This window comes from Sturnus vulgaris, chromosome Z (assembly GCF_052056855.1).
Source record: "Sturnus vulgaris isolate bStuVul1 chromosome Z, bStuVul1.hap1, whole genome shotgun sequence".
Lineage (NCBI taxonomy): Eukaryota > Metazoa > Chordata > Aves > Passeriformes > Sturnidae > Sturnus > Sturnus vulgaris.
The window spans coordinates 61,331,833-61,355,772 of record NC_142283.1 but is presented as its reverse complement, the minus strand read 5'-3'; the positions used below and the strand labels follow the sequence as shown (position 1 = coordinate 61,355,772).

Here is a 23,940-nt window from a genome sequence, read left to right as displayed (position 1 = left end):
GAGCAGCATCAGTGGGACAGATTCAGGAAACTGCTTTCAAAATACTATTGGAGTGGCTAAAAGGTAACCTAATGTTTGGTAGTATAGGCTCAAATTCCTTTGTATAGACGTGATCATTAAGACCTCTCCAGTACATTATGAGTGTAAAGAACCATAGCTATATCCTTCTCTTTCAAATAAAATGCCTTAAGTCTGGTTCATCAAGTGAAAGATAGACAACAGAATGAAAACAAGTATATCAACATTTCATTAATTTATTTAGAATTATTAAAGTGGATTTTCATGTTTATATTAATATAATTTTGTCTTTATTCATTCCAACCCCAAAAAGAACTATCTATTCTTCACATAACCTGATTCATTTTATTAGTAACAGCTGGGATAGCTAGCAGTTTCAGTAAAAGCTTGATTTATCCATTCAAATTGATTAGTGCAGCCCTTGTGATTATTTTAAGGAATTACAATTATTATATAAATAAATTCATAGAAGCATTTTGTTGTGAAAGCATATATAACTAAACGTTATAAAGGTAGGTATTACTAGCCTACAGACACAACACTGAGGCACTTCGTTGATCTAAAATATAGGTATATTCTTAGAGGTGTAAACTTCTTAGAAGAAAACTAGGAAGGTATAAAATTCTTACATCCTTTTTAAAAGACAGCATACACATGCTACATACTTAGATAATTATAGCCTCCATAATGAAGATTTTTAACAATGTCCTCAGTATTTACTGGTTTTTGACAAAAAAAGGTAATCTTGAATAGGTATTACTTATGTTCTCTCAAAACTTTCTCCTTTTACAGTTAGAAGTCTGCAAGTTAATACTGGCTTAAGCTTTTGTCTGGAAACATGGAACTATTCAGAACTACACTGGCAACATCTCACTGGAACATCCTACCACATCAGGGAAGCCAGTAGAGAATATACAGTAATACAACACATTAAAGCACAAACTATGATTTGTAGTGCCAGAAAAACACCACCAAAGTCAGCCCTGGCAGTAAAAATACAGAGTTACCAATACAACTTATATATATTGAGGATCTTCAACGGACACAATGATACCACCCATGGATTACACTTTTTCACTTGTCTAGATTACACCAGTAAAAGTTTCATGTGTAGTAAAGCTGTAAACACATATTCGGCTTCAAAAGTCCCAGTGAAGAAATTACTTATATGCACAAAACCGATCATAAACAAAAGACTTCGTGAAAAATTAAGACCTTAGAATGCAACTATTTTATTTTTCATTTAATTCAATTTATTTGTAGTAGAGTTTAATTTTTTTTTTCATACTTCTTGAAATCTAAAAGCTGAGTCACTCTAGCATTTTATCACTGATTTTTACTATGCGGTATTTAAGATCATATATAACAATTATATCTGAAATATAAATACAAAATACATGCAAGTGACTCAATAGCTTCTATTTCCTCTCAAAAATAAAAATATTTGTTCATTATGCAAAGCAAAATTAAAAACCCACCACCTTTCTCAGGGAAAAAAAAAAAAAGAAACTTCCAGAATTTTATGCAAAATTAAACAAAATATGCATTATTTTAATCACTATTTCAGTTTTTCTGTAGTGAATGCAATTATTCCAAAATAGGCTACATACAAAGCAGTACAGAATTTGTCCTGGAAAGCAGAATTCATGACAAAAAGATCCTATTCCAAATTAGAGCTGCTGCACCTGCTGCTACTTAAAAACCAAACCAAAACAAAAAGTATAAATAGTGTCCTTAAACAACAGTGAGACTTATCTCCTGTTAAAGTACAGTTGCCTACCCCAAACTGCAAAGGGACGAACATGAATGTCTTTATAAGGATCACAAGATAACAGTGCAAGCTACGTTGAATTTATCATAGTAACAGTGAAATAGAAGCAAACAAATGGGCACATATGCAGGCTTTGAAACTACCGATTAAAATTGTCATTTCTCATCTTAATTAAGCATAATAAATCAAAGCAACTACAAAGCAGAGTCTCATATTGCTGGAATCTGCAAGAACCTGTTTTCAGAGAAATGCTCTTAAACTAGTTGAAGCTCTGGCTTGAAATTCTTACAAAAACACTTCACATGATTAACACAATATTTTTCATTCTGTTTTGTTCTCTGCGATCTTATGAATTCTTTCCAATTATTAAAGTAAAAAACGTTCAATAGGATCCATCTTTTCTACTGTAATACTTTGCATTGGCAATTATGAAGTGAAAATAACAGCAGAAGCAAGTGATTTGCAGATCTTACTTTTCAAATTCTTAATCTAAACTTTTAATAATTTGATATTTTTAAGACAAGCCAAACTTAAAAGTTTCCTCCTTTTAAGGTTACCTACCAAATACATTACTTTGCAACTAGCCTCTAGACATATATATGCTAAGAACAAGAAAGCTACAAGAAATAAAATAAACACAATACTTATAATGACCATACCTAGTAATAAGAACCGCATTATCATGGTGGGCAATCCCATTTTCTGGAATGGTGTTTCCATCACTTTGGTGGGAGAGAATGGATTTCTGCCACTTACAGAAGCTATCGAGGGACTTGTCTGCATGGTGGTTTATCTCCAAGTTTGGCTGCAATACAACATGCATACCAGAAATGTTCCAAACAAATTACTAAGGTCAGTTGTTAAGCCTTTTGAAAACTAAAATGGGACTATAATTAGAAGCAGTGGTTTCTAGGAATAAAATCTTCTTGCCAAATTTTATTTCTGTAAAATCTGACCCCAAGTTCAGCTGTGTATTACTGAACCATCATTCTTTCTGCTCCAACTTTAATAATAATTTTGTCAATACAGAAAAAAAAAAAATCAAAATATAGATCTAAAAATAAAACTGACATCCCCGAAGGTGTAATAATAGTCACCTGAAGTAAGAATACATATCTTTGAGATGATACGCGAGGAATATTCCTTTGAACTGCTTCATCTTGATTAAAGAAGTGAAAAATTACATGATAGGTTTTGTACTCAGAGGCATCCACTTCAAGCTATAATTAAATAACTCTATATTATACAATCATGTAATTTTTATTTCACAGGTATAAAGCTTAGCACAACAGCTCTTACCTGATCTTCAGTGAGGACAATCAAACGTGTCACTATAATATTCACAACGTTTCCTAGACTGGAATCACGATAAAGTTTGGCAACCTGACCTCCAGAAAATAAGAAAAGGCACAAAGTCAGACAAGAAACACTACTTGCTTCCTAAATGGTTAAAAATTAACCCAGTTTCCTCATGTAATTCCATAATGATTATCCATATCATTGACACCTAAATACAAGTTATATTTTTTGACCAAAAAAATGACCATTCAGTAAAAAAACACCTTTTGAGTCAAACTTTTCAATTTTAACTTTTTATACCTTGTTTCATCATTTACCCAGCACAATGAGCATTTAGAGTGTCAACGTAAGCAGAATAGAACTAATCTGAATGTAATTACTTGAATTCAAAATTGAAGACAACAATTTAAAAGTGATCACAGCATGCTTCTTGACAGAAAAAGTACTGCATTCTTCCCAAAACGCTAAGATTTTCAGTATTTAAACTACTCATTCCTGCAAGCTAGTAGACATATTAAAGCATTATTCATGGCAATAAATAAGCACTTGGCAGGTCCATTATCATTTCAGTACACACTTATTGATACGAACACAGAGAAGGATGAAACTTACAATATTCATTACACTCAAAATGTAGTGTTCAATGTCTTTGCGACCATGGTATCCCACCATCATTTTGTCTGCTACTACCAGCGTTTCCACAAACCGTTCAAGGCTTACAGATCTCTTCTGTCGGCTACGACTACTTTGTGTGTCATTGACTGGAAGTGAAGCTGGAAAAGCAGATGCATCACTCATCCACCAAGGTTTGCCGCTTCTTGTGAGGTCTTCTAGGAACCAAAACAATTAAATACTTGAGAGGGAGTCACTAGTAAAACTCATTCAAATGCAGCTGGTTTATGTTGAGATTGCCGTCTTCAAGTTTCTAACAACGAAGTCTTTCTTGAGGCGAAGAAAAATTAAATTTATTTATTTTCTAAATTATTTTTAAATAACTTGTATAATGGAAAGTCAGCTTTGGGCTCCAATAATCTCAATTCTCCTTAAATTTGAATTAGGACGATAATCTTCTCTTAATAAATCTGATTTTGCACATTTATGTTACTATTAAAGATTAGTTATAATTAACCACAAGAACACATCAGAATTTTAAGAATAAGAACATGACAGCTGTAACATCTGGGAAAAAAAAATACTAGAAACCAAAAATTCAAAATTAATGTAAAAGTTATCAAAATTTACTAAGGAATTAAACATGCTCTTAAAACACTAAAAAGCTTTTTCCCTCCTGCAAAAGTCTGTAATTTTTAGGCAATTAGGTTTACAGGCATAAAATGAATCCATTTTCTCTTTAGAAAGTTAACATATTGCATTTTATCTACCCTGTGATTTAACTGTAATAGAACGTTTTAAATGGTCTGACATGGGATAATTGCTATAGTTATTTCAACACAAATTTCAATTCAAATATGTTGATCCTTTTTTTCCTTTCAGGCAAAAATACAGGAAAATATTTCATGTGTGCAAGAGATAAATTATTAAAAATCCAAAGAGCTGCAATTATTGGCAAAACAAACATTACAAGACGGCATTCAATTCTAATTCCTGTCCTCAGGCCAAAATCAAATCCATCCTTCTCTACAAAGGAAGGAAAGGTTGGATTCAATTCTTGGGCTTTTTTAGTGTGTATCACATATCCCTTTTCCACAAGGGCCAACACAGATCTCGAGCTGAAGTTTATCAAAGTGTATTGTTAGTCTGGTTTTATCTAATTAGGATTTCAAAATATCAAAGTTATTCTTGGTATTTATAGATGAGCACAAGAACGTTAACAGATACATTTATAGCTGTCTGAACAGGACTGCTCAAGTGAACAATTTCTGAGATGCATCATTACTTCTACTAAAACAAGGTCAGCTAAGGATGTAGAGATAGAACCATTAAAAAAAAATGCTTTAGGCAAGTCAGCTAAGCACACTGATTTCAAAGAGAAAAACTACACCACAAAGAATGTATGTAGGTCAAAACCAGGAATACAAACCTTCAGCAGTCCCACTGTTGCAGTGTTTCACAATTTTTGAGGCTACAGTATTGGCTCTAAAAGGCGCATATTTTAGAAAAGTCAAAAAAATTTAAATAAACCTGGTAGTTATAAAAACACCAATAACAAAATTGTCCTCATTCTGCAATGGGTATAATCCATTCTTAAAAAGCCCTGTACAGGTATTAAAGCCTGGTTTGGATTCTATAACTACTAAGCTTTCTCCTATTTTTCACCTCTATTGGAGAAAATTCAAAGTTGCTTGAATTGTTCAAAGATTTTAATCTCACTTAAACAGTGTCTTAGGAATGTCTGGAATTTTCTCTGACAGCTACTGTACTAAATTTTCTAAAAATACATTCTTTTTCAAATAACAAATGCTGATGGTTTGTGATGCTCTTGGTGTGCTAGAAAGGCAGTACTGTTTCCACATTAATTCATTAATTCACACAAATTGCAAATTATTCTAAGCATTTAAAAACTTCTGCTTTAAAGCATAAAACTTTCAGAGGAAAAAAAGATTATTTTTGAATCATTTTCATACTATCTTTCAAACAAAGGACTCAGAAGACTCCACAAGAACAACCATTTCTCATTTTCTTATCAGATGAGAAATTTAGGCTTCAGCTGATCTCAAAGTAATGAGAAAGCTGAAAAAAATCCTAGCACTCCAGGATGTATCAATGCTTATGCTGCTTTTCTTTAAGAAAAAAAATTAAATAATGGTGACTAAATTATTTAAATGCTAAAATATATCAGTTAATAAAGATCTACAATTTATTTAACGAAAATGTTATGTGGCAACTTACATCATTCTTTCACCATATTCATAAATTAAAAAGAAAAAATTAAATTCCATTAACATTGAACATAGTTATCAGGGAGTAAAAAAAGGGCAAAAATAAAAAGGAAAAATAAAGAAAAAAAAACCACAGAAAAATACTATAATTGACCCCAAAATAATCATTGCAGAAGTGCGAAATTGATATTGGGTGGTGGTCAAGGTAGAGAGAAAGAAGAAAAGTATCTCAAAATGCAATAGCAAACTTCTTATGTTAGATGATGATATTTTGAAGCGAAACATTATGCTGTTTTTTTCTAAATATTTTAGCACCATTATTTCATTTCATGCATCTAGCATCTTCTATTCTACTTTAAAATACACCAACTGTAAAGTCTGACACGACTGGAATCACTACATAAATCAAAAAATAGTAGCTATTCAGAAATAATCTGCCACTCTGCAGCTTTCGAACGTCAGTTTTTTGTTGTTTCTAAATCCTACTCAAATACAGCATTTTGCAAGATAATTCAATAGTCTCAAACTTCATTGAAACAATTGGAATTTTGCAGTGGAAACTTCTTATCAAGGCCTTAGTGATTTCAGCTGCATTTAATAAAACATAATTAATTGGTGACATACATGAGACACATATTCAACGTTTTATATTTTGGATGTTTTAGGTTAAAATGCTTAAAATTGAATTTAAATTAGGGAAATCTGTCCTGTGCTCTCATCTGATTCTCCAGGCCTCTCCAATTCTCCTCTTGTATTAGCTACCATAATTCTACCATTGATGAAGCAGCCCATCACTTAATCATCTCAGTCAATTCTGATCACGCTTTCACCAAATTCCTCTTTCTATTCTATTATTGCAATTTTTCTCAGAAAGGTCAGAAACTACACTCCCCTTGTCTCTGTCAACACTTTAAAATCCTGACCATTCCCCTGATGGAGAACAGGTACAAAATAAATTAGGTTATAGTAGAGGAAACTTGACAAACATTGAATAGTGGCACAGTTACTCAAGCAGATTCCTCTCTCATATAATATTAGGAAAACTGTTCTGAAGGTAAAGTTAAAATCAGTCTCCAGACAAAATAAATCATATACTGCCAAAAGGTAGTTATAGCTTTGTTACAATTGCATTTTAAAACACAAAATTGGACTGTTCAAAACTTAAAAAAACAGTCAAATTTCCTAAACATCACTGAATACCTAGCTTTAATCCTTGGGTGTGAAAGCTGCAAAACTGAAAGTTAATATTTAACTTTACATTTTAGCTGGTTTTTTTCAAGTATTTCAGGATGTTTTGTATGCTATTTCCCTTTAAGATGAGGCTGCAACAGTGCTCAGAAAATTAGTTTAAAAGGCTTAAGTACCCATGAGGGTAAAACAGAATGTCATCTGGAAAACCAAGACCTGGCAGTCTTGGCAGAGTAAATTTTTTTAGACATTTTAATGGAGTGGAAATAGTATACAGTAAAATAGGAAAAGGAGAAACTGAGACGAATGAGCATCATAATAATCTCAGGCTTGTAAAAAGCAGTGCTTTAGTACTTCAATAATTAAGAATTTTGGGCTATGAAAATTCAGTGAGTGCACAGGGGCTTCCAAAACAAAGGCATCATTAATTATACAAAGTAACAAATGCTAAATATTATACCATGTTTTACAAAAAATGCATGCAAGATGTACAGCTCTAATGAACCTGCGACAGATACCACCAGAATAACAGAACACAATCTGACAAAAGCAGCTGCCTCTGCTTCATGGCTTTGAGGAGAATGGCTTCTAAGCATTACTCTAGAAGACTAGATCCAAGAGAGGCCAATATCCTTTCTTTTTTAAGGATATAATAATGGTAAAAATTGCATGTTCCTACATTTCAAAACCTTCCACTTATTTCAAGAGGCTTAAGTGACAACTCTCCCAGCAAAATGAACATGTACTAGTTGCCTTATTTTACAAACAGTTAGCAGGCAGTAACATTTAAGGGACTTGTTTTGCAATATTAGAAGCACGTCTATTGAATAATGCTCTCAAACTAAAACAGAAGTTACATACATGAAGTCTTTTTTCATAATAATTCCATAAACACAATTAACTGAAACACTCAAGAAAAAGCTATCTCCCAAGAATGGGAACTTGCAGACAATTTGTGCTATGAGCTTGACAGCTGGTGCCACTAAACATTATAAACTCTAGAAGAAGCTAAAATAAATTACATCAATGAACAGTGATACTATTTTATTTTATGATTATTGTCAGTCTGCCCCATGCACTGAATACAATTGCCTAGGACTGAACTTTTAAGAATAAGCTATGACTCAAATAGCAACAATTAACAAGGTTAGAACATTTTTCTAGCATGTTAAAAAATTACTTTTGTGCTCTGAAAGAAATTGTCAGATTTACTCCACACTGTCTTCAAGAAGCTAGTTTTCAGTTTAATCAAGGCTTATGTCAGAGTGCTTGGAATGTGTATCTGCAGAAGTTAAAACTACTTTACAAAGAAAATATCTCTCCATCAAAATTATATAACCCTGCCCATAAGGCACATGTAAATCACATATTTTACTATAATGGAATAAAGTCAACCAACTTGACCAAAAACCAGTACCAAAATACTATGAACCTCTGTAAGCAAGAAAGATGTGGACTCAGCTACAAATGTATTGATAATCATAATGCTGACATATTTATTGCATATCAAGTTTCTTCAAATGAGATGGAACATATACTAAACATTGAGTTGTAATATTCAATCATGCTTTCCTGTTGGGATATGAAGTACATTTATACACATTTTGAGGAAGCCTGTTCTCATTTCTACCACTGTACAAAACATAGGCATAAAACAAGACTTACTCCTGCTGTCTTAGTTTTTGAAATACACTATATTCTCAATCTGAATCTGAAAAAAAAAAGAAAAATCAAAACTACTTTTCAACAAGACATTACCTCACCCAGAAGGAGAATTCTCATATGTCTTCTCCACTATGTCTTAAATGTGAAACAAGCAAGATCTTAAAATACATCTCAAGTTATCATTTTTTAAGAGGAATGACACTCATTCTTGTTTACCTGAGACTCCACAGTGACTGTGATCATAGAGGTGTTGCTGGTGCATGGTAGATTTTTTGTATATAACATGAGGATGACCATTCTTGTAACTATAGTTACTAGAATCTTCTGTTATATTTCTTAAAGGCTCAATAAAATACTCATCCTCTTCTGTAGCAATGACTCCATGCTTAAAGAAGCAAATAAGAAAACAAAAACTTACAATAGACAATATGGAACTACTATCACAAAGTTTAACTTTAAAATACATTCTCTCTGAAGAAATCCACATCTAGAAGCTAACACACAAAACAGTGCATGAGCCAGCCCTCCCCTGCTGATTTCAGTATGAGCAGGGTAGGTGCCTATAAACAATACAGTGAGAAAAAATAAAACTATCATTGTCCTATTTCTAAGGTACTTTCACTTTCTTCTTGGTAGATACAGTTTAAAAAGTAAGAGGTATTATCAGAATATTACAAATAAACTCTTCAGGGATGTTCTGAAACTACATGATTCATATCCATTAAAAATTACACCAAGCCAAAATGGCCATGCTCTAATGGCAAATCCAATATTCCCCTGTGATGCCACACTGCTAGATGCTTAAAGCCAAATACTTCATCAAAGACAAACACCAGGAAGGATTAATTTTAGAACACATATTCAAAGAAACCACTTTTATTTTACATCCAAACAGAATCACAAATCTGAACTAGTTAATAGAAATCAAATTATTTATATTAACTTGCTACACTGTCTACAAAGCATTTATTCCATAAAAACTCTGGCCACAAATATAGCAAATAAGAGTTATTTCAGACCTCATTCTCCATAACAAATGAATATATTTTCCCCTCATACTGCAGTGCAGAATAGTAGATATTCTATTCTCATAATTTTCACATTTGTGAACTCAGCTTCTTCCAAACAGGAAGTGGTTTATGGAAGAAAGGGGAGATTTCAGGCCAACTATGCAATTTCCTGAACCTTCAGCAATTAAAACTGAACTTTAGCAGAAAATCCAGGTTTGGATCCTTTCAGATATAGAAATATTGGGGCATAAGCCCTGACAGACTTCTACACCAGTTTGCTAAATAAAAAATTCTGATACCCACATGTAGAAAATTATGAATGTATAAACTTTCTACACAGGGAAGAGTTATTCATCAGACAGAAGCCAGGAAGCAGGAACTTCTACATTCATATCCTGACTTGATAAATCAGAAATTTCTACCACACCTTTTATCAGTAAAACAAATACTACACATGAATCTTTTTTTAAGACTTCTATGATCAGCCATAAAACCATTTGCTCCATATCTGCTCTAAAAATCAAAAAGCTGTTTTCAAAGATCAGAGCTTGTCCTTGTATCCTTGGTCAAAGCTCTCATCCAGCTACTGTTTTGTACATAAAATGCCCACTGCTCTTCACTTCTGAAACAACAATATAAAGCTTACAAAACAAAAATTCCCATGTAATACATCAGAAACAAGTGTTTTCCCAATAGAACTCCATTATAAATTGTGAAAATATACATATGAACAGACTGTAGCTTTCAATTACTCATTCCTTACATTGTGAATGCAAAAATAAGTGTTCCTCTTTAGTAGTATTTTTTGTTAGTAACTCAGTTATTAACTCACAAGGTAGTATCAGGGTCTAAATTCACCTGGAAGATGCCAGTATCAAATTCCTCTTACAATGACTTCTTGTTACTTGAAGTCTAAGATTTTACTAGAAAATAAATCATTTACTGGTATACTGCTGCTTATATAGTATTGAAAATATAAACCAAATTGTAACTGGGTTTGCCAGATGTGCAGAAAGAACCTTGACAATTTGGACTGCATCCAGTCTGAATGTCAGACATCTGGGTTCAAGCGAATCCTGAGCCATTGTAAGCTCTGGTATTATGTTCCCACAGGAAGAGAGTCCTGCAGAGTCGTTCTGGCCAACACCATCAGGCTGTCTGCTCCATGCCAAGCCTGAGGAGACAGAGGTACTGTACCATCCAATCTGTGGCACTGTCTCTGAGACAGAGAGCATCCTAATTTAAATTCCTCCAGACCATACATCCTTCCTGTCTGTACTCAAGCCCAGCCATGTTAGCAAGTCTAAGCATAATGAGATAATTATGTCAGGTACTGAAACTGGTAATTACAAATGGTGAGATTACCTCAGCGGAATTAAGTAAATTCAAACACCATAAACACTTAATTGCAGCACTAATTCTCTATACAAATTGCATATTTGCTCCTGCAAATAACTAAAGAATATCTGAAAACAGTGGTCACACTTCCTTCAGGTACCAGCAGTGAAACAGTAAGGAGAGCATCAGTACTTTTTCCAAGGCCTAGCTGATATCTGATCTCATTTGCCTAAATGCTATGGTGTTTAAGAAAAGACATTTTAATTTAATAAGACATTTAGTTAAGGAACTGCACATAAATTTTAACATCGATCTACAAGCAGGTAGTGAAAACATATGTGTGGTCAGTCGCTGCAGTCAGGCAAGTGATTCAATAAGCACTGGAAACACACTGACCCTACATATGCCCTTTCCATAAGCTTGGCATAGGTATACCATTTTAAGCCTAACAGTATTTTTGCTTGCAAACAAAATTGTTCTTCCAGTGCTAAATTGATGCTAATTGATGATAATTGAATCACAGTGAATCAACAGGGAAATCTCTGATTTTTTAAGAAGCACTCTAAATTCTGCAACTAAAAAGTACCTTGGTGATGGCCAGCATATATTCTAAGTTTCAAAAATGCATGCTGCTAGAGATACTTGCATTGTTTATGTATTCAGCAATACATAGGGGTAGTACATTATTATATCCAAACCAACATTCTAAACACTAGCTTTGATTTATAATCCACTATTTGAGGAAAAAAAACCCTTCAGTTGGAAAAGCAGTTTGAAATAATGCTCACTTAAAGCATTAAAATGAATTAATTTTTATTTTCTTTTTAAGTATTGCTATTATATTTTAACAGTTCATAAATTAAACTTCTGCTCGAAAGCATCAGAAATATCATTAAGACATAAGAATGACCAGAAAAGGTTTTGACATAATACCATGGATATAAGAAACAAGCTGAATGCACCAAGTATGTTACTACAAGGAACATTCCCAAGATTATTATCTAAAACAGATTGTTTGAGGTCCTGTGTTATCCAATCCCACTACAGACTGCCAACTCATGCTAACATATACAAGGTCTGGTTCCAGCAGTTTGACATGCTCAGACAAATCTGTGAGTCCACATGGAGTTCCCCTGAATTTGTGAAAAAGAATCTTTTTCTGTCAGGCTGTCCAGCCAGGGCCTTAACCTCCTTCAGATGGGGGACATCCATCAGCTGCAAAAGCAAATGGAATTATGGGGGACAAGTAAGCACATGCCTTTTCCACACAGCACTATAGTTTGACAATTTTTCCACGCCTTGAATCTTTTTAGGCCTTATGCTTTATCAATTTTTAATATAAAGTACTAGTAATGGAAACTTCTGAAAACAAGTCAGTGTTGTTCAGTACGTCAACAGCTGGCTATTCACCATGGTTTTATGACCGAGGAAAAAGACTGCATTATCTTACTGTGCTCTCAAAGATAAAACAGTAGAGATCTGGCCTGAGACAGCACATCATGGAATCTAATAACTTAAAACCTTAAAACTAAGATAGGGACAGCTTGTATTTAATTTTCTGAATACTAATCTCATACTGCAAAAACATATTAGCATCAAAGATAGTCCCAAGGACACTGATATACAATAATTTCACATACAGTCAAAAATGCAAAAGCATATGTAAATTATGATCTATAAAAGTAGATGCATTCTTTAGAGTAAAATTGGCTTTGAAATGAGCTAACACTTAAGAAAAATATTCGTAATTTATAAATGTATGTATTTAGGGATACATGAAGCAAACATTAAGTCTTCCAGCAAAATAATTCCCCACTGAAAAAATAAACTCATGCTCCTAAGCCAGAGTAACATACCTGTGCTTTCTTTATCATTTCTGTTTGGATGGAGATAACTGTGCTGTCCAGCACAAACATTATGCCATGCATGAACTTCACATATATGGGAATACTGCACGTTTTACATTAACCGTTTACTTGGGACCACAGTAGCCTCAAAATAGTTCTTACTACAGACCTTTTCAGCCCAAAATTACAAAATTTGCTACCATGCAAAACTTGTTTGAGCACTCCGTTAAGAGCTTTGACACCCAGTAGAGGACAAAGGTGAGTCAGAATGCAAAATTTGGGTTTTGGTTGATTCCATTACTGAAAGCTCCAGAACTTCTCTGATATCTGCTCCTCTCAGAGTCAGTCGAACCCACTACCCTGAGGTGAAGTTCTTCTCCAGCTAGTATACCATCATTTACTTTCTATCCTTCAGTATAAAATAGCTTAGAAAATGCCTCCGCCTGGCTGCCTTGTACCCAACATCCAAAGGCCCTAAAATGCTGCTCATTGTTGGTTCTTTCATGATACAGCCAAACCTGCAATCCATCCACAAGGGTAGCATCCACTACAGTAAACATGAGTTTGGAAGCCAGCAAGCCTGCAGACAAGGCCTTCAATTTCCTCACATGAATGCTCACTGGATTATAGAGCTTTCCTCACAACTTCAGACAATTCATAGCATAATCAGATGGAAACTGCTGGACTGAAACTTCAGTAAGTAGCAGTCTATAATTCTAGGGCACTTGGTAATGAGAAATATAGAGGGAGAGGCTGAAACAAGCAACTGACTGCCTGTCACTTTTATTAGAATGAAACTGAGAGAAAGCCCTCCTTACATTTATCTCAATACAAGTGTTCTTCAAAGTCATACTATATATCTTATTTAAATCATGTTCTCACATAACCACTCTGAATAACTAATAAGAATAATTCAAGATGTTCAATAAGGGGAAGAAATTTGACCTATTTGCCAAAGGACAACTGGAGTAAATATATTGCATACCTTTTGTTTGTGAGCAACATTCACTATTAAATATAACTTACTACCTGCTTCAGAGTTAAACTTACAATGACTGGCTTTAATATAGATGTTAATCAAGGACTATTAGAATATGATTGGCAGTCACAGACCAGCAATCAAACTGGAAAATACAATAAATGCCTTAAGTACGATGCATTCTGAGCTACTGCTAACTCTAACACAATATTGTCTTCAATATTCACTGCCAATTGCTTTGCTAAACATGTTCTAACCAGCAGCTGCATAACAGAACATTCATCAGTAGGAATTATCATTTGAAAATAACTTTGTGATGCATTTATCTGACTGGAGTGGTAACTCCCATACGTGCTGATCTGGAAGGCACTGCCAACGCTGGATGGCAGAAGAATTTCTGTATAGTAGAGGATGGTATCAAGTCAAGACTACTGCTGCCCCATCTGCAGGATTCATGCCTCTGAGACAGAGCCATGTGTCACCCTGCTGATGTGTCTGGAGCAACACAGGAGCCTCACATGCTTGTGACCAAATCTTCCCAAGAGATGCAGCACACACCCGATATGTGAAGTCCCAAGTAAAGAGGCATGACCATAAAGAAAGTCTTGTGTGCCCAAAGACTAAATTAAGGCTGCCTTAACACCTGAAAGGCACACATAAGAACTGACAACAACCACAGCCACTGAAGATGATGATTTAACTGGGAAGCACTCTACATCAAAGTTAACTTACAAATTTAACATACTGACACCTAGAACCACAGGCAACTTCACTCCAGCAAAATGGACAGCCTGAGGGCAAAGGGAAAACACGCTAAATGTCACCTCAGGATGTTGGGCATAGAAGAAAAAAAAAATCTGCTTCCTCATGACATCATCCATGCTTTTTAGAAGAAAAGAAGTGCTATAAGGAGCAACAGATGGGCGAAGACAATAGGAAAATACAGGTTGTTCAGTGCTTCATCCCACCTTTATTTTCCTAGCATGAAAGGAAAACAAGAGTCAGCTAGGGCAAGGGCAGGAGCTGCTGGCTCCCTTAGCCAAGGTCAAAGAGGAACTGAAACGGGATCACGATGGCACCTACTGCAGTCTCCAAGGGGACCAACTAGCCAGTGCATCATTTAGCATGCAGAAATAAGCATAAAGAGGCATGCAGGCTCTTTTAAAGAAATGAATCCTGAAAGAAGGAACTTTGTCTCCATCATATTTTTAGCTGAAAAGAACTCAAGCAAAGATGGAGTGTAGTAGCTTTGAAGTCTAAATAATTGTGATGAGGAAAAAAAAAAGCTATTACATGGAAACTGCAATCAAAGTGAAAATGGTACTAAATTCAGACTTATTTGCTGTAAGTCTACATGAACCAAATAGTAATACCATACTCAATGGAACATCATTTTAGCTCCATTTTTTTTAAAGTGTCCACTTAGCACTAGAAACTCCCTTTAATATTTTTCCTCAGGAACACTCTGAAATGTTAAACTAAACTGTATCAGGCATATCACAAGTAGCTGGATGTAAAGCAACCTATCTAGGTCTGAAACAGCTTGCTTTTTTTTGAAAGTAACATCCCAAGAAGAATTATTCAATATCGCTTCCAAGGACAAAAGAGAATTTGTTCAGCAAGTCTGCATAATCTTTTTTTTTAACTTAGCAATTAGTTAGATCAGCCTATTCCTAACAAGAAGATCGACCAGCATTCTACCATAACAAAAACCAGAATGAGAAACCATAATATATATGTATATTTTTACTACAGAAAACACTGGCTCTCGATTTAATGCTTCATAGTCATGCCTTTCTATTTTAGTATTTTGTTACTCAATAGGCTGTGTTTTAACTTTTTTGCATTCATTTTCTAATTTCTTTTACTGTGCATGTACTTCTGTCACATGATCAAAAGATCACCAGTAAGAGAAGAAATGAGAATACATCAGGTAAGAACTTCTAATTCAACTTCTAAATACAAAAGTTTACAATTTGTAAACAAAGTCTTTCTGGCAAAAAAAGTTATATAATTACTTTCTGATGTTGTTACTTGCTAAAGACTTTTCATGTTTTGAATTTATAGCAATGATGATGTCTACACCAAGCAATTCCTCTTATTTACTTAGTTTTTAAACCCAAATACTCAAAGACAGTGGGTGTTGAGTCCAATCAACATATCTCTGTGGAGATTCAGTGTGCTGGAGGATACACAGTTTCCTCCTCCCTGCTCCTTGAGCTTGGAAGGGTCTTATAACTGTAAAGATCTCAGCACAGACCTAATCCTGCAACCCTAGAGCAGACATTATAAACACTAAAGAGGCTGCCTGCTAGAAGACTACAGAACTGAGTCTCAGTACTTACATTAAACTTGGAAAACTGACACCTACTTTTCCCCAGGACCTAGATCAAGTTTTAGGGGTTTTCTTCCCTATCTACTTGCTTCCCACAGGGACTCAAAAAACTGAAAGATATGCCAATTTAATTCTTCTTCTGTACTTTAAAAAGGGACAAGCACACTATTATACTATAATATGTAATATGGACTTACCAGACCATTGCAGTTGCTTAACGCCACTTTAGTTGTGCTATGTTGGTCTTGCAAATATCCTGTGTAATGACAGTGGTCTAAGAAACCATGCTTCCATTGTGGTCCATCTTTCCCCCAGTACTCTACTGTAAAATGTCTGGACACCAAATCTGTGTTGAGAGTCAGGTTTAAATGAAAGTGCTTGCCATAGGCAGAAAGTTTAAAATATAATTTAGATGCGGCCAGTTCTTGATCATAAGGGTCTGTGCTCCTCCTCCTTCTTGAGGGTTTAGGATTTTTCACAGTAAAGCTGAGGAAGGCTCCATTTTGATCAACCCTTATTGGGATTGTTAGCTGGTAGTGTTCAAGGTAAGACAGGAATTCCTCTTTGTAATCAATCACAAGGTAAGACAGTCCAGGGAGTGGTCATAGAAGAGAAGAAAATATAATAGGAAACAACAAGTAGTAGCATAAACATAGACCATTTTTGGGTAAATTTCATCACTCTCATTAGTAAAAGTCACCTTCAGGTAAATGCACGATGCAGCACTTTACAAAGTAAAATAAAACAAAACATTATTTTCTTTCTTTGTAAATCAAAAAAATGTGTTTGAGTTCCTATTAATTTGCTTATCACTGGAAATATGGAAGCTTTCTGATACCTATCTTTTCCTGTTTAGCAAAAATATGTAAATAATTTGGGCTAACTTAAGAAGGGCATATTTTTCCCAGTGATATCATTCAAAGACAAAAGCTACAAAATCCACTTGCAAGAATACAAACAGTAGTAATGAAAAGGATTATATTGTAAAAACAAGATTAGATTCTTACTTCCTAGTCTAAAAGCATGTTAATTTTATCATGGCAAGTCTCTCAAATATTATCAAGTATGTTTTACGAGATTTAATTTGCAAGGCTTTCCTACAGTTAAAAGTAGACAGAGAAAAATTAGAACAAGGAAATTTAATCTGCATGACAATTAATCATGATAAAACTACGAGCAGAGCCCAGATGAGCTCATGAATTATATAAACATGGTTTAGAAAATATTACACAAATACAATGCAAAAATACATGCTCCTTGCCAGCTATAGAGATCAGACCCCTACCTTGAGAACTGTATGAAAGCCTGTTTTTACTGTGAAATTCCGATGAAACCATGACTAGGCTCAAAATCCATGTCCACGTCTTCCAAAAAATTTCCATAATTTAGAAAAAAACAGAAAGTTCTTTTTTCTTTCTCCTTGGAGAGCTACCTGTGTGCTACAAAGTTAGCTTCACTCCAGAATCGCACCATAACAGGTACATTTATTTTATACTACTTTTAAATTAACTATAGGATGTTCCACTTTCTGGACAGGTACTTTCTTCTATAGCTGCAGTCATTTTCTCAATTCAAAGCAAGTTTTTGTAAGATTCCTTAAGATATGAGACAGATGTTAAATTGGATAGTTACTGAACTTGCTCCATTTCTTTTCCTGAAAAACAGAAGAATATGAGTCAAGGCAAATTCTATTTAAACAGATCTGTGCTGTAAAATACTAAGCACAGGGCAGTATTTTGAAATAATATTCAGTATCAATTTTATGGTCACATCCAAGGTCACAGTCTCACAAAAAGAAAAAAACAGAAAAAGAGTTACAATTAGCCTTGAAAAGCAGATCCATACAGCTTATGATGCACTTATCAATTTCATGTTATTTTCGTGAATTCTTACACCTATTTAGTGTTTCTTGTAGCTCATATATCGAGTTCAGACTTTTTCCATCTATAATCAATGCTATACACTTATTGATTTCAACTGTTAATAACACATCTCAATATATTGGTAGATAAAGGAAGAAACTGGGAAGGAATCCAGAGTACAGTTATCTGATCTTTCTGAATCATGTATTTTGTTATTACTCAGGCCAGGTTTCTGCTTATGCAGGCAGAATTCCCATTCACTTAAATGGGAATGCTGCATGCTAGGAATATTAAAGAACAAATTTCAGTATCTAAAGTTATGCATCATACCCATTCTAATATTTCAAATACTTGTTGTCATTTTTTTTTCACTTACAACACTATTGCAACAATAGCAAAAGCAGCTCTAGCTGCAGCCACGGATTAAATGGAAGATCCATGCAGTCAACTAACAATCCAGTATTATGGGACACCAAACTATGTGTTGTGTCAGCTGGTACTCATCAGTCCACTTGAACACTCACAGCACACCTGTGCACAAACTCTACTGAGGCAGACAATGGAGAAACAGAACACCTAAGAAGGGAAGCTTGTTTAAAAACCAATTTCCACAAGCATAGAGTCACTTACACATGCACCACATAAATCTGCCTTTCTAAAATTCTGGGAATGATTTACAACATTCATTCAGACAGGTAATACAGCTGCAGCAAATGGATTACTTATGAAGGTTTTATAAAGAACTGTAACATAAAATCTCAAGAAAAAAATCACCATCACCCAAATCCTATTTACCAACATAACAATGAATATCTAGATAATGTCTTAGCCAATTTGAAACCCATCTAATTACTAACGTGCAAATGAGGTGAATCTGACCTTTAAAAAATCTTTCAATACAACACCCAGGATTTAATCATGTTTGTAAAGAGACTAAAAGATACTTTGCAAACATGCTTTGTGCTTAGTTGTATTTCTTCCTGGGGAAGCACAAAGACTTTGTGATGCCATTCACATGTGGCAAAGCCTCAAATTATATTAATAAGAAAGCTCTCTGTTTGCATGGCTATGTAGAACCTTTATTTCCTAGCTCATATTTAATTACAGTTCTTAGAATTTTGCAAGTTTTCAAGATACATAATTAAACCCATACTTTCTTAGCTACATTAGTACAATAAGTAATGTGCCTTATTTCTAATCTAAAAACGTATTGTTTTAAATTCTTGTCACTGAATCTTGCTTTATCCCTGTTTGCTAGTGAGCTGCACTTTTTTCCTTGTGTGCATAGTTATAATCTGATATAAGCACCTCTGGACACTTCCTGGTAAGCAGCTCAACCTATTTGGTTTATCTCGCTCCATATAATCCAGTTTCCAGATGACTGAATACTTCTGCAGTTTTTCTCTGAACCGTTTCCAATTCATCAGCATCCCTTTTCATCTGCAGACACCAGACTGGGCACTGTAGTCCCGTAATGGCTCGTTACCACCATATATAGAGGTAATATTGCCTTACAGCTTCTACTTAGCCAAAATATCCTAACAGGGAGCTCATGTTCAGCCTGCTAAACTGCTAATAAGTTATCCTAACATTAAGATCTCCTGAAACTGCAATATCTAAGGAGCAAGATAGCTCAGAATACTGGACATAAATTAGCAGTAGCCATTGTTTAGTACTATTATTTATTATTTACCCACAAATGGCCCACATATATATATATGGTTATATATATTGGTCAACAGTGTCAAACAGTCACTCACATCTAGTGTTCTTGCAGCGGTCTCTGAAGTGGTCTCCTCCATTTCAAGCTTCACACAAGACTAATCTCCTTTCATATCAAGCTTACTGAAAGTTTCAGCAGAATTTTTTACCTCTTCTTCAAAAATATTTATCACCAGTTTGACCACAGATACAAGTTGACCATATGAAGATATACTAATGTTTCCAATCAAAGACTGGTAATGGATGTGAATGATAAAACAGTCAGGTAACTTCAAGACAAAATACTCTAAGTATGACATTTGGTAGGAACCTCAAAGTCTGGACTCTATACCCTTTTTGTTTTATTTTCACCTTCTTTGGCAGCCTATTTTCACTGTAGGTTGTTGTTAAGATGCAAAATTTGGTCAACACTAAGCTTACAATAAGAAACTGCTAGTGTGTCATGTGGTGAACTACATATTCACGCACTGGTAAACGTAGGTGTGGCTCCATGTCCTCAGCCACCACCTAAAACCACAGATCCCATCTAACTGTATGATGAACTCTGCCAGACAGGAAAGCAATAGTACAAGATGTTTTCTGATGCCAATGAAAAAACAGCTGCACAGCACTGGCATTTCTGTGAAGGCACTGATGGTAAATTTGGCAGTCCTGTCACTGGTGTCATGAGGTTCCTACCCAGCGACACTCAATGAGAAGAAAAAAACGCCCCAGTTATTGGAGCACAAGTCTTATAAAAGGCGGCTGAGGGAGCTGGGGGTGTTTAGCTTGGAGAAAATGTGACTCAGGGATGACCTTATTGTACTCTACAACTGTCTGAAAGCGTAGCCAGGTGGAGGTCAGTCTCTTCTCCCAGGCAACAAGTGACAGGAGACACAGCCTCATGCTGCAGCAGGGGTAGTCTAGGTTGGACACGAGGAAGAATTTCTTCACAGAAAGGGTGATGAGACATCGCATGGGGTGCTCAGAAAGGTGGTGGTCATGATCCCTGGAGGTGTCTAAGGAAAGCCTGGACATGGCATTTGATGCGATGGTCTAGTTGACAGGGTAGTGTTCGGTCGTATGTTGGACTCAATGACCTTAGAGGTCCTCTTCAACCTATATGATTCTGTGATAAAGTGGACTACGAGGAGGCGACCAGCCAAACGACTCAGAGCAGTCACTATGGGAGCCTCCATCTAAACAAAGGTGCCTTGGGCAACTTCACTTCACTTAACCCGAAGGTAGCTTAAGTTTTAGGACAGGGAAGCATCCGAGACCGATGTCCCAACACAACCGCCATACCAGGGGCATCCACAGCAGAACCGACGGGTTCCGGAGCGCTCGGCGGCGGCAGTGCCGACATCTCCCGTTAGCGGCCGAGGTGCCAGGAAACACACGGCACCACACGGCCGCATCACAGCGCCCAGACTGCTGCTACGCCTCGGGGCGGGGTCGAGGAGACCGACGATCGGGAAAGCGACCCGCGGCTCCGGCGGGCGGGACAGGGGGTTGTCCTCCACGCCCCCGCCCCGGCGGCTCGGCCCCGGCGGCTCGGCCCCCGCCGCCTTCCCGCCCTCGGCGGCCGGGCCGTGCGGGCGGCGGGAGCCCGCGGTGAGGCGCGGGCAGGGGCGGCCGTGCGCCCGGCCGGCACTACGAGCGGTTGCTAAGGAAATGGGGAGGGCGGCGGGAGGACGGGCATCAATCACACAAATTCAATTACAGGTATCGCGGCTGGCCGTGAAAAGCTTCGCGGGGCTTCAAAAGCCGGGGATTATCCGTGCCCCCGGGAGCTTCCCCAGGCGAGAACTGCGACGCGCAGACCGCGCCGGGAAGAGCTCGGTGAAAAGGAAGGGGGGCCGGGAGTGGCGGGGACAGGGACGCATACAAAGGGAAAAGATCGAAGCCTCCTCCCCGGGAATTAACCAGAAGCCGAGGCGTGAGGAGTAAAATTACTGCAGTGCGGGCCCGGGCGTGCGATGGGGCTGCCACCGTATGAACCCCCCCGCCAGCCGTGCCGAGGGGGCAGCTGTCAGTGCATCTACCGAAAAAGCAACACCCACCCCACCCCCCCACCCCCCCAAAAGGAAAAGTCAACAGGCTAGGAAAATGCATGGCTACACAGACAGTTAAACACGTACACACACGCACATTTTCTGTACACGCCTGCACACACAGAGTTAAAAACACTGGTGCTGAAGAAAATTGGAAGTCACCAGACGCACATCCCTCAAAAAAAAATCAGAAGGAAAAAGAAAAAAATCCGTCCTCCCTAGAGAGGCTGAAGGGAAGAGTCTGGTTGCTGTGGTGGAGCTGATCCTAAAGTTAACTTTCAGCAGCCCATTTCCAGACAGCAGCGCTGAATCTATTTGGATAAAACGCGTGTGACCCAGACACTTGGCGTTTGGCCCAAACGCGTTGCACCGGCAGCCCAAATAAAAACAAGAGTCTGACTCTTTCCCTCTCTCTCCCTTCTCTCTTGTACAACAATGAAAGTAGCGAAGACAAAATCCGCACACACATCGCCGGGGAGCGAGAGCCCACTTACCTCCTCCCACCAAACAAAGTCCCTTTGAACCCTGGGCGACTGCGGAGACAGACATACACCGACAAACACGAGTCCGCGGGGTTAAGAGTCTGGCAAATCCCAAGCGGCTCGAAGTAAATCAAAACCACACGCTTCCATCTTCCTGATGAGCCCAGCGAGAGCCCGACATCCCCGCCAGCATCGCTGCGGGACGGCGGCAGCGCCGACCCTCCAAGCCCCGGTACAAAGTGTGCACTTGTCTGACCGCGGCAGCGGACACCGCTGGACACGGCACGGCCGAGAGCGGGGCTTCCTCACCCCAGCAGCAATCCGGAATAGCCCTGGGTTGTCGCTGGGGCTTGGGGGCTGCTTTGGTTTTCATCTGTTGTTTGGTTTTGGTTTGGTTTTGTTTTTCCTTTTCTGCTTCAACCAACGACTTAGTATTCAAAGTATAACAAATCTTTTTTAAAATGCACTATTCGAGATGATACTTCATCAATCACCTCTCTTATCGGTTGAAAAAACCTCTCACCCCCTTCCCCCATCTCAAGGTTTCTCTCTGAAATTACTCCAAATGCACCTCGCCTAATGCAATATAAATCTCCCCCCGCTCCCCAAAGCCCTACACGCACCATTATTCGGGACACAAGAAAAGCAAAAAGTTTCATTGAATAGTGTGAAATCTTCCTTACCGTTTTCATCTTCAATTTCTGATATAAAGTAAGTTTCAAACAATAGAGATTGCACAGGACGATTCCCGTATTCCTTTCTGCTTTTCCCCTCTGTGCAAGCAACCATCAGGGTTATATTCTCCAACAGAATAAAATTCTCTAGCCTTCCTAAAGGGGTTTTTAGAAAACGGGTTGGCTTGGCAGGAGGAAGGATGCCATCAATTCACCCAAGCTATCACCCTGCACATTTTGTCTTTCCAACAAAAAAAGGGGGGGAGAGGAGGAAGGAGGGAAAAACAGGCTTATATTGGGGTGGGGGTGGGTGCCCTCCTCTTGAGCAGCCTCCTCTGTGCAAAATACCATGTGAATATCATCCGAGTTGGGGGGGGAGGGGGGACCGGGAGACAGAAAGGGGGGAAAGAGAGAGGGAGCAGAGGGGAGGCAGGCAGAGCAGGAAGGACTCAGGAAAGTTTGGTTGAAGTAGCCCCAGACCTCCTCCTCTGGCTGCCGGCGCCGGGCCAAGCCGAGCGCGGCGGCAGCGGGGGAGCCTTGGCAGCCTCGCCCGGGGGACGGCGCGGGGCCCGCTGACGTCAGCCTGCAGATGTGCCCCGGGCCGCCGCGCATGCGCGCCCGTCACGTGGCGGCGGGGGGGCAGGGGCGCAGCCGGGGGAGCAGGAGCGGGAGCCGGGGGGGGCTGTGGGACCCTCGCCCGGAGCCGCCTGAGGGGAGCCCGGCCTGGCCCGCCCGGGAGAGCCGCGGCCGCAGGCACGGCGTGCCGGCGGCAGGCGCCGGGCACGGGCGCTGCCGGCGGGTGGCGAGGTGGGGCGACCCCCCGCTGCCATCGCCCTGCTCGTCCCGCGCCCCGTTACGGGCGGTAATGAAAGGAAAC

General features: G+C 37.9%; 1 protein-coding gene across 4 annotated transcripts in view; it reads right to left on the bottom strand.

Annotated features, from left to right (window-relative positions):
* Positions 1–23,537, bottom strand: part of ADAMTS6 (ADAM metallopeptidase with thrombospondin type 1 motif 6) — a 147,764-nt gene extending 124,227 nt beyond the window's left edge. Inside the window, exons 1-7 of one of the 4 annotated variants that reach the window (XM_088156084.1) lie at positions 23,073–23,537; positions 17,576–17,944; positions 16,488–16,852; positions 8,998–9,166; positions 3,701–3,918; positions 3,089–3,172; positions 2,449–2,594 (exon numbers count right to left, since the gene is read on the bottom strand). In XM_088156084.1, the coding sequence (XP_088012210.1) occupies positions 2,449–2,594; positions 3,089–3,172; positions 3,701–3,918; positions 8,998–9,166; positions 16,488–16,852; positions 17,576–17,672 (1,079 nt within the window). In that variant the 5' untranslated portion in view covers positions 17,673–17,944; positions 23,073–23,537. Of the gene's footprint in view, positions 1–2,448; positions 2,595–3,088; positions 3,173–3,700; positions 3,919–8,997; positions 9,167–16,487; positions 16,853–17,575; positions 17,945–22,401; positions 22,543–23,072 lie in introns of those variants that run through there. The other 3 variants (XM_088156083.1, XM_014881422.2, XM_088156082.1) reach the window with 3 other exon arrangements.
* Between the last annotated feature and the right edge of the window lie 403 nt (positions 23,538–23,940).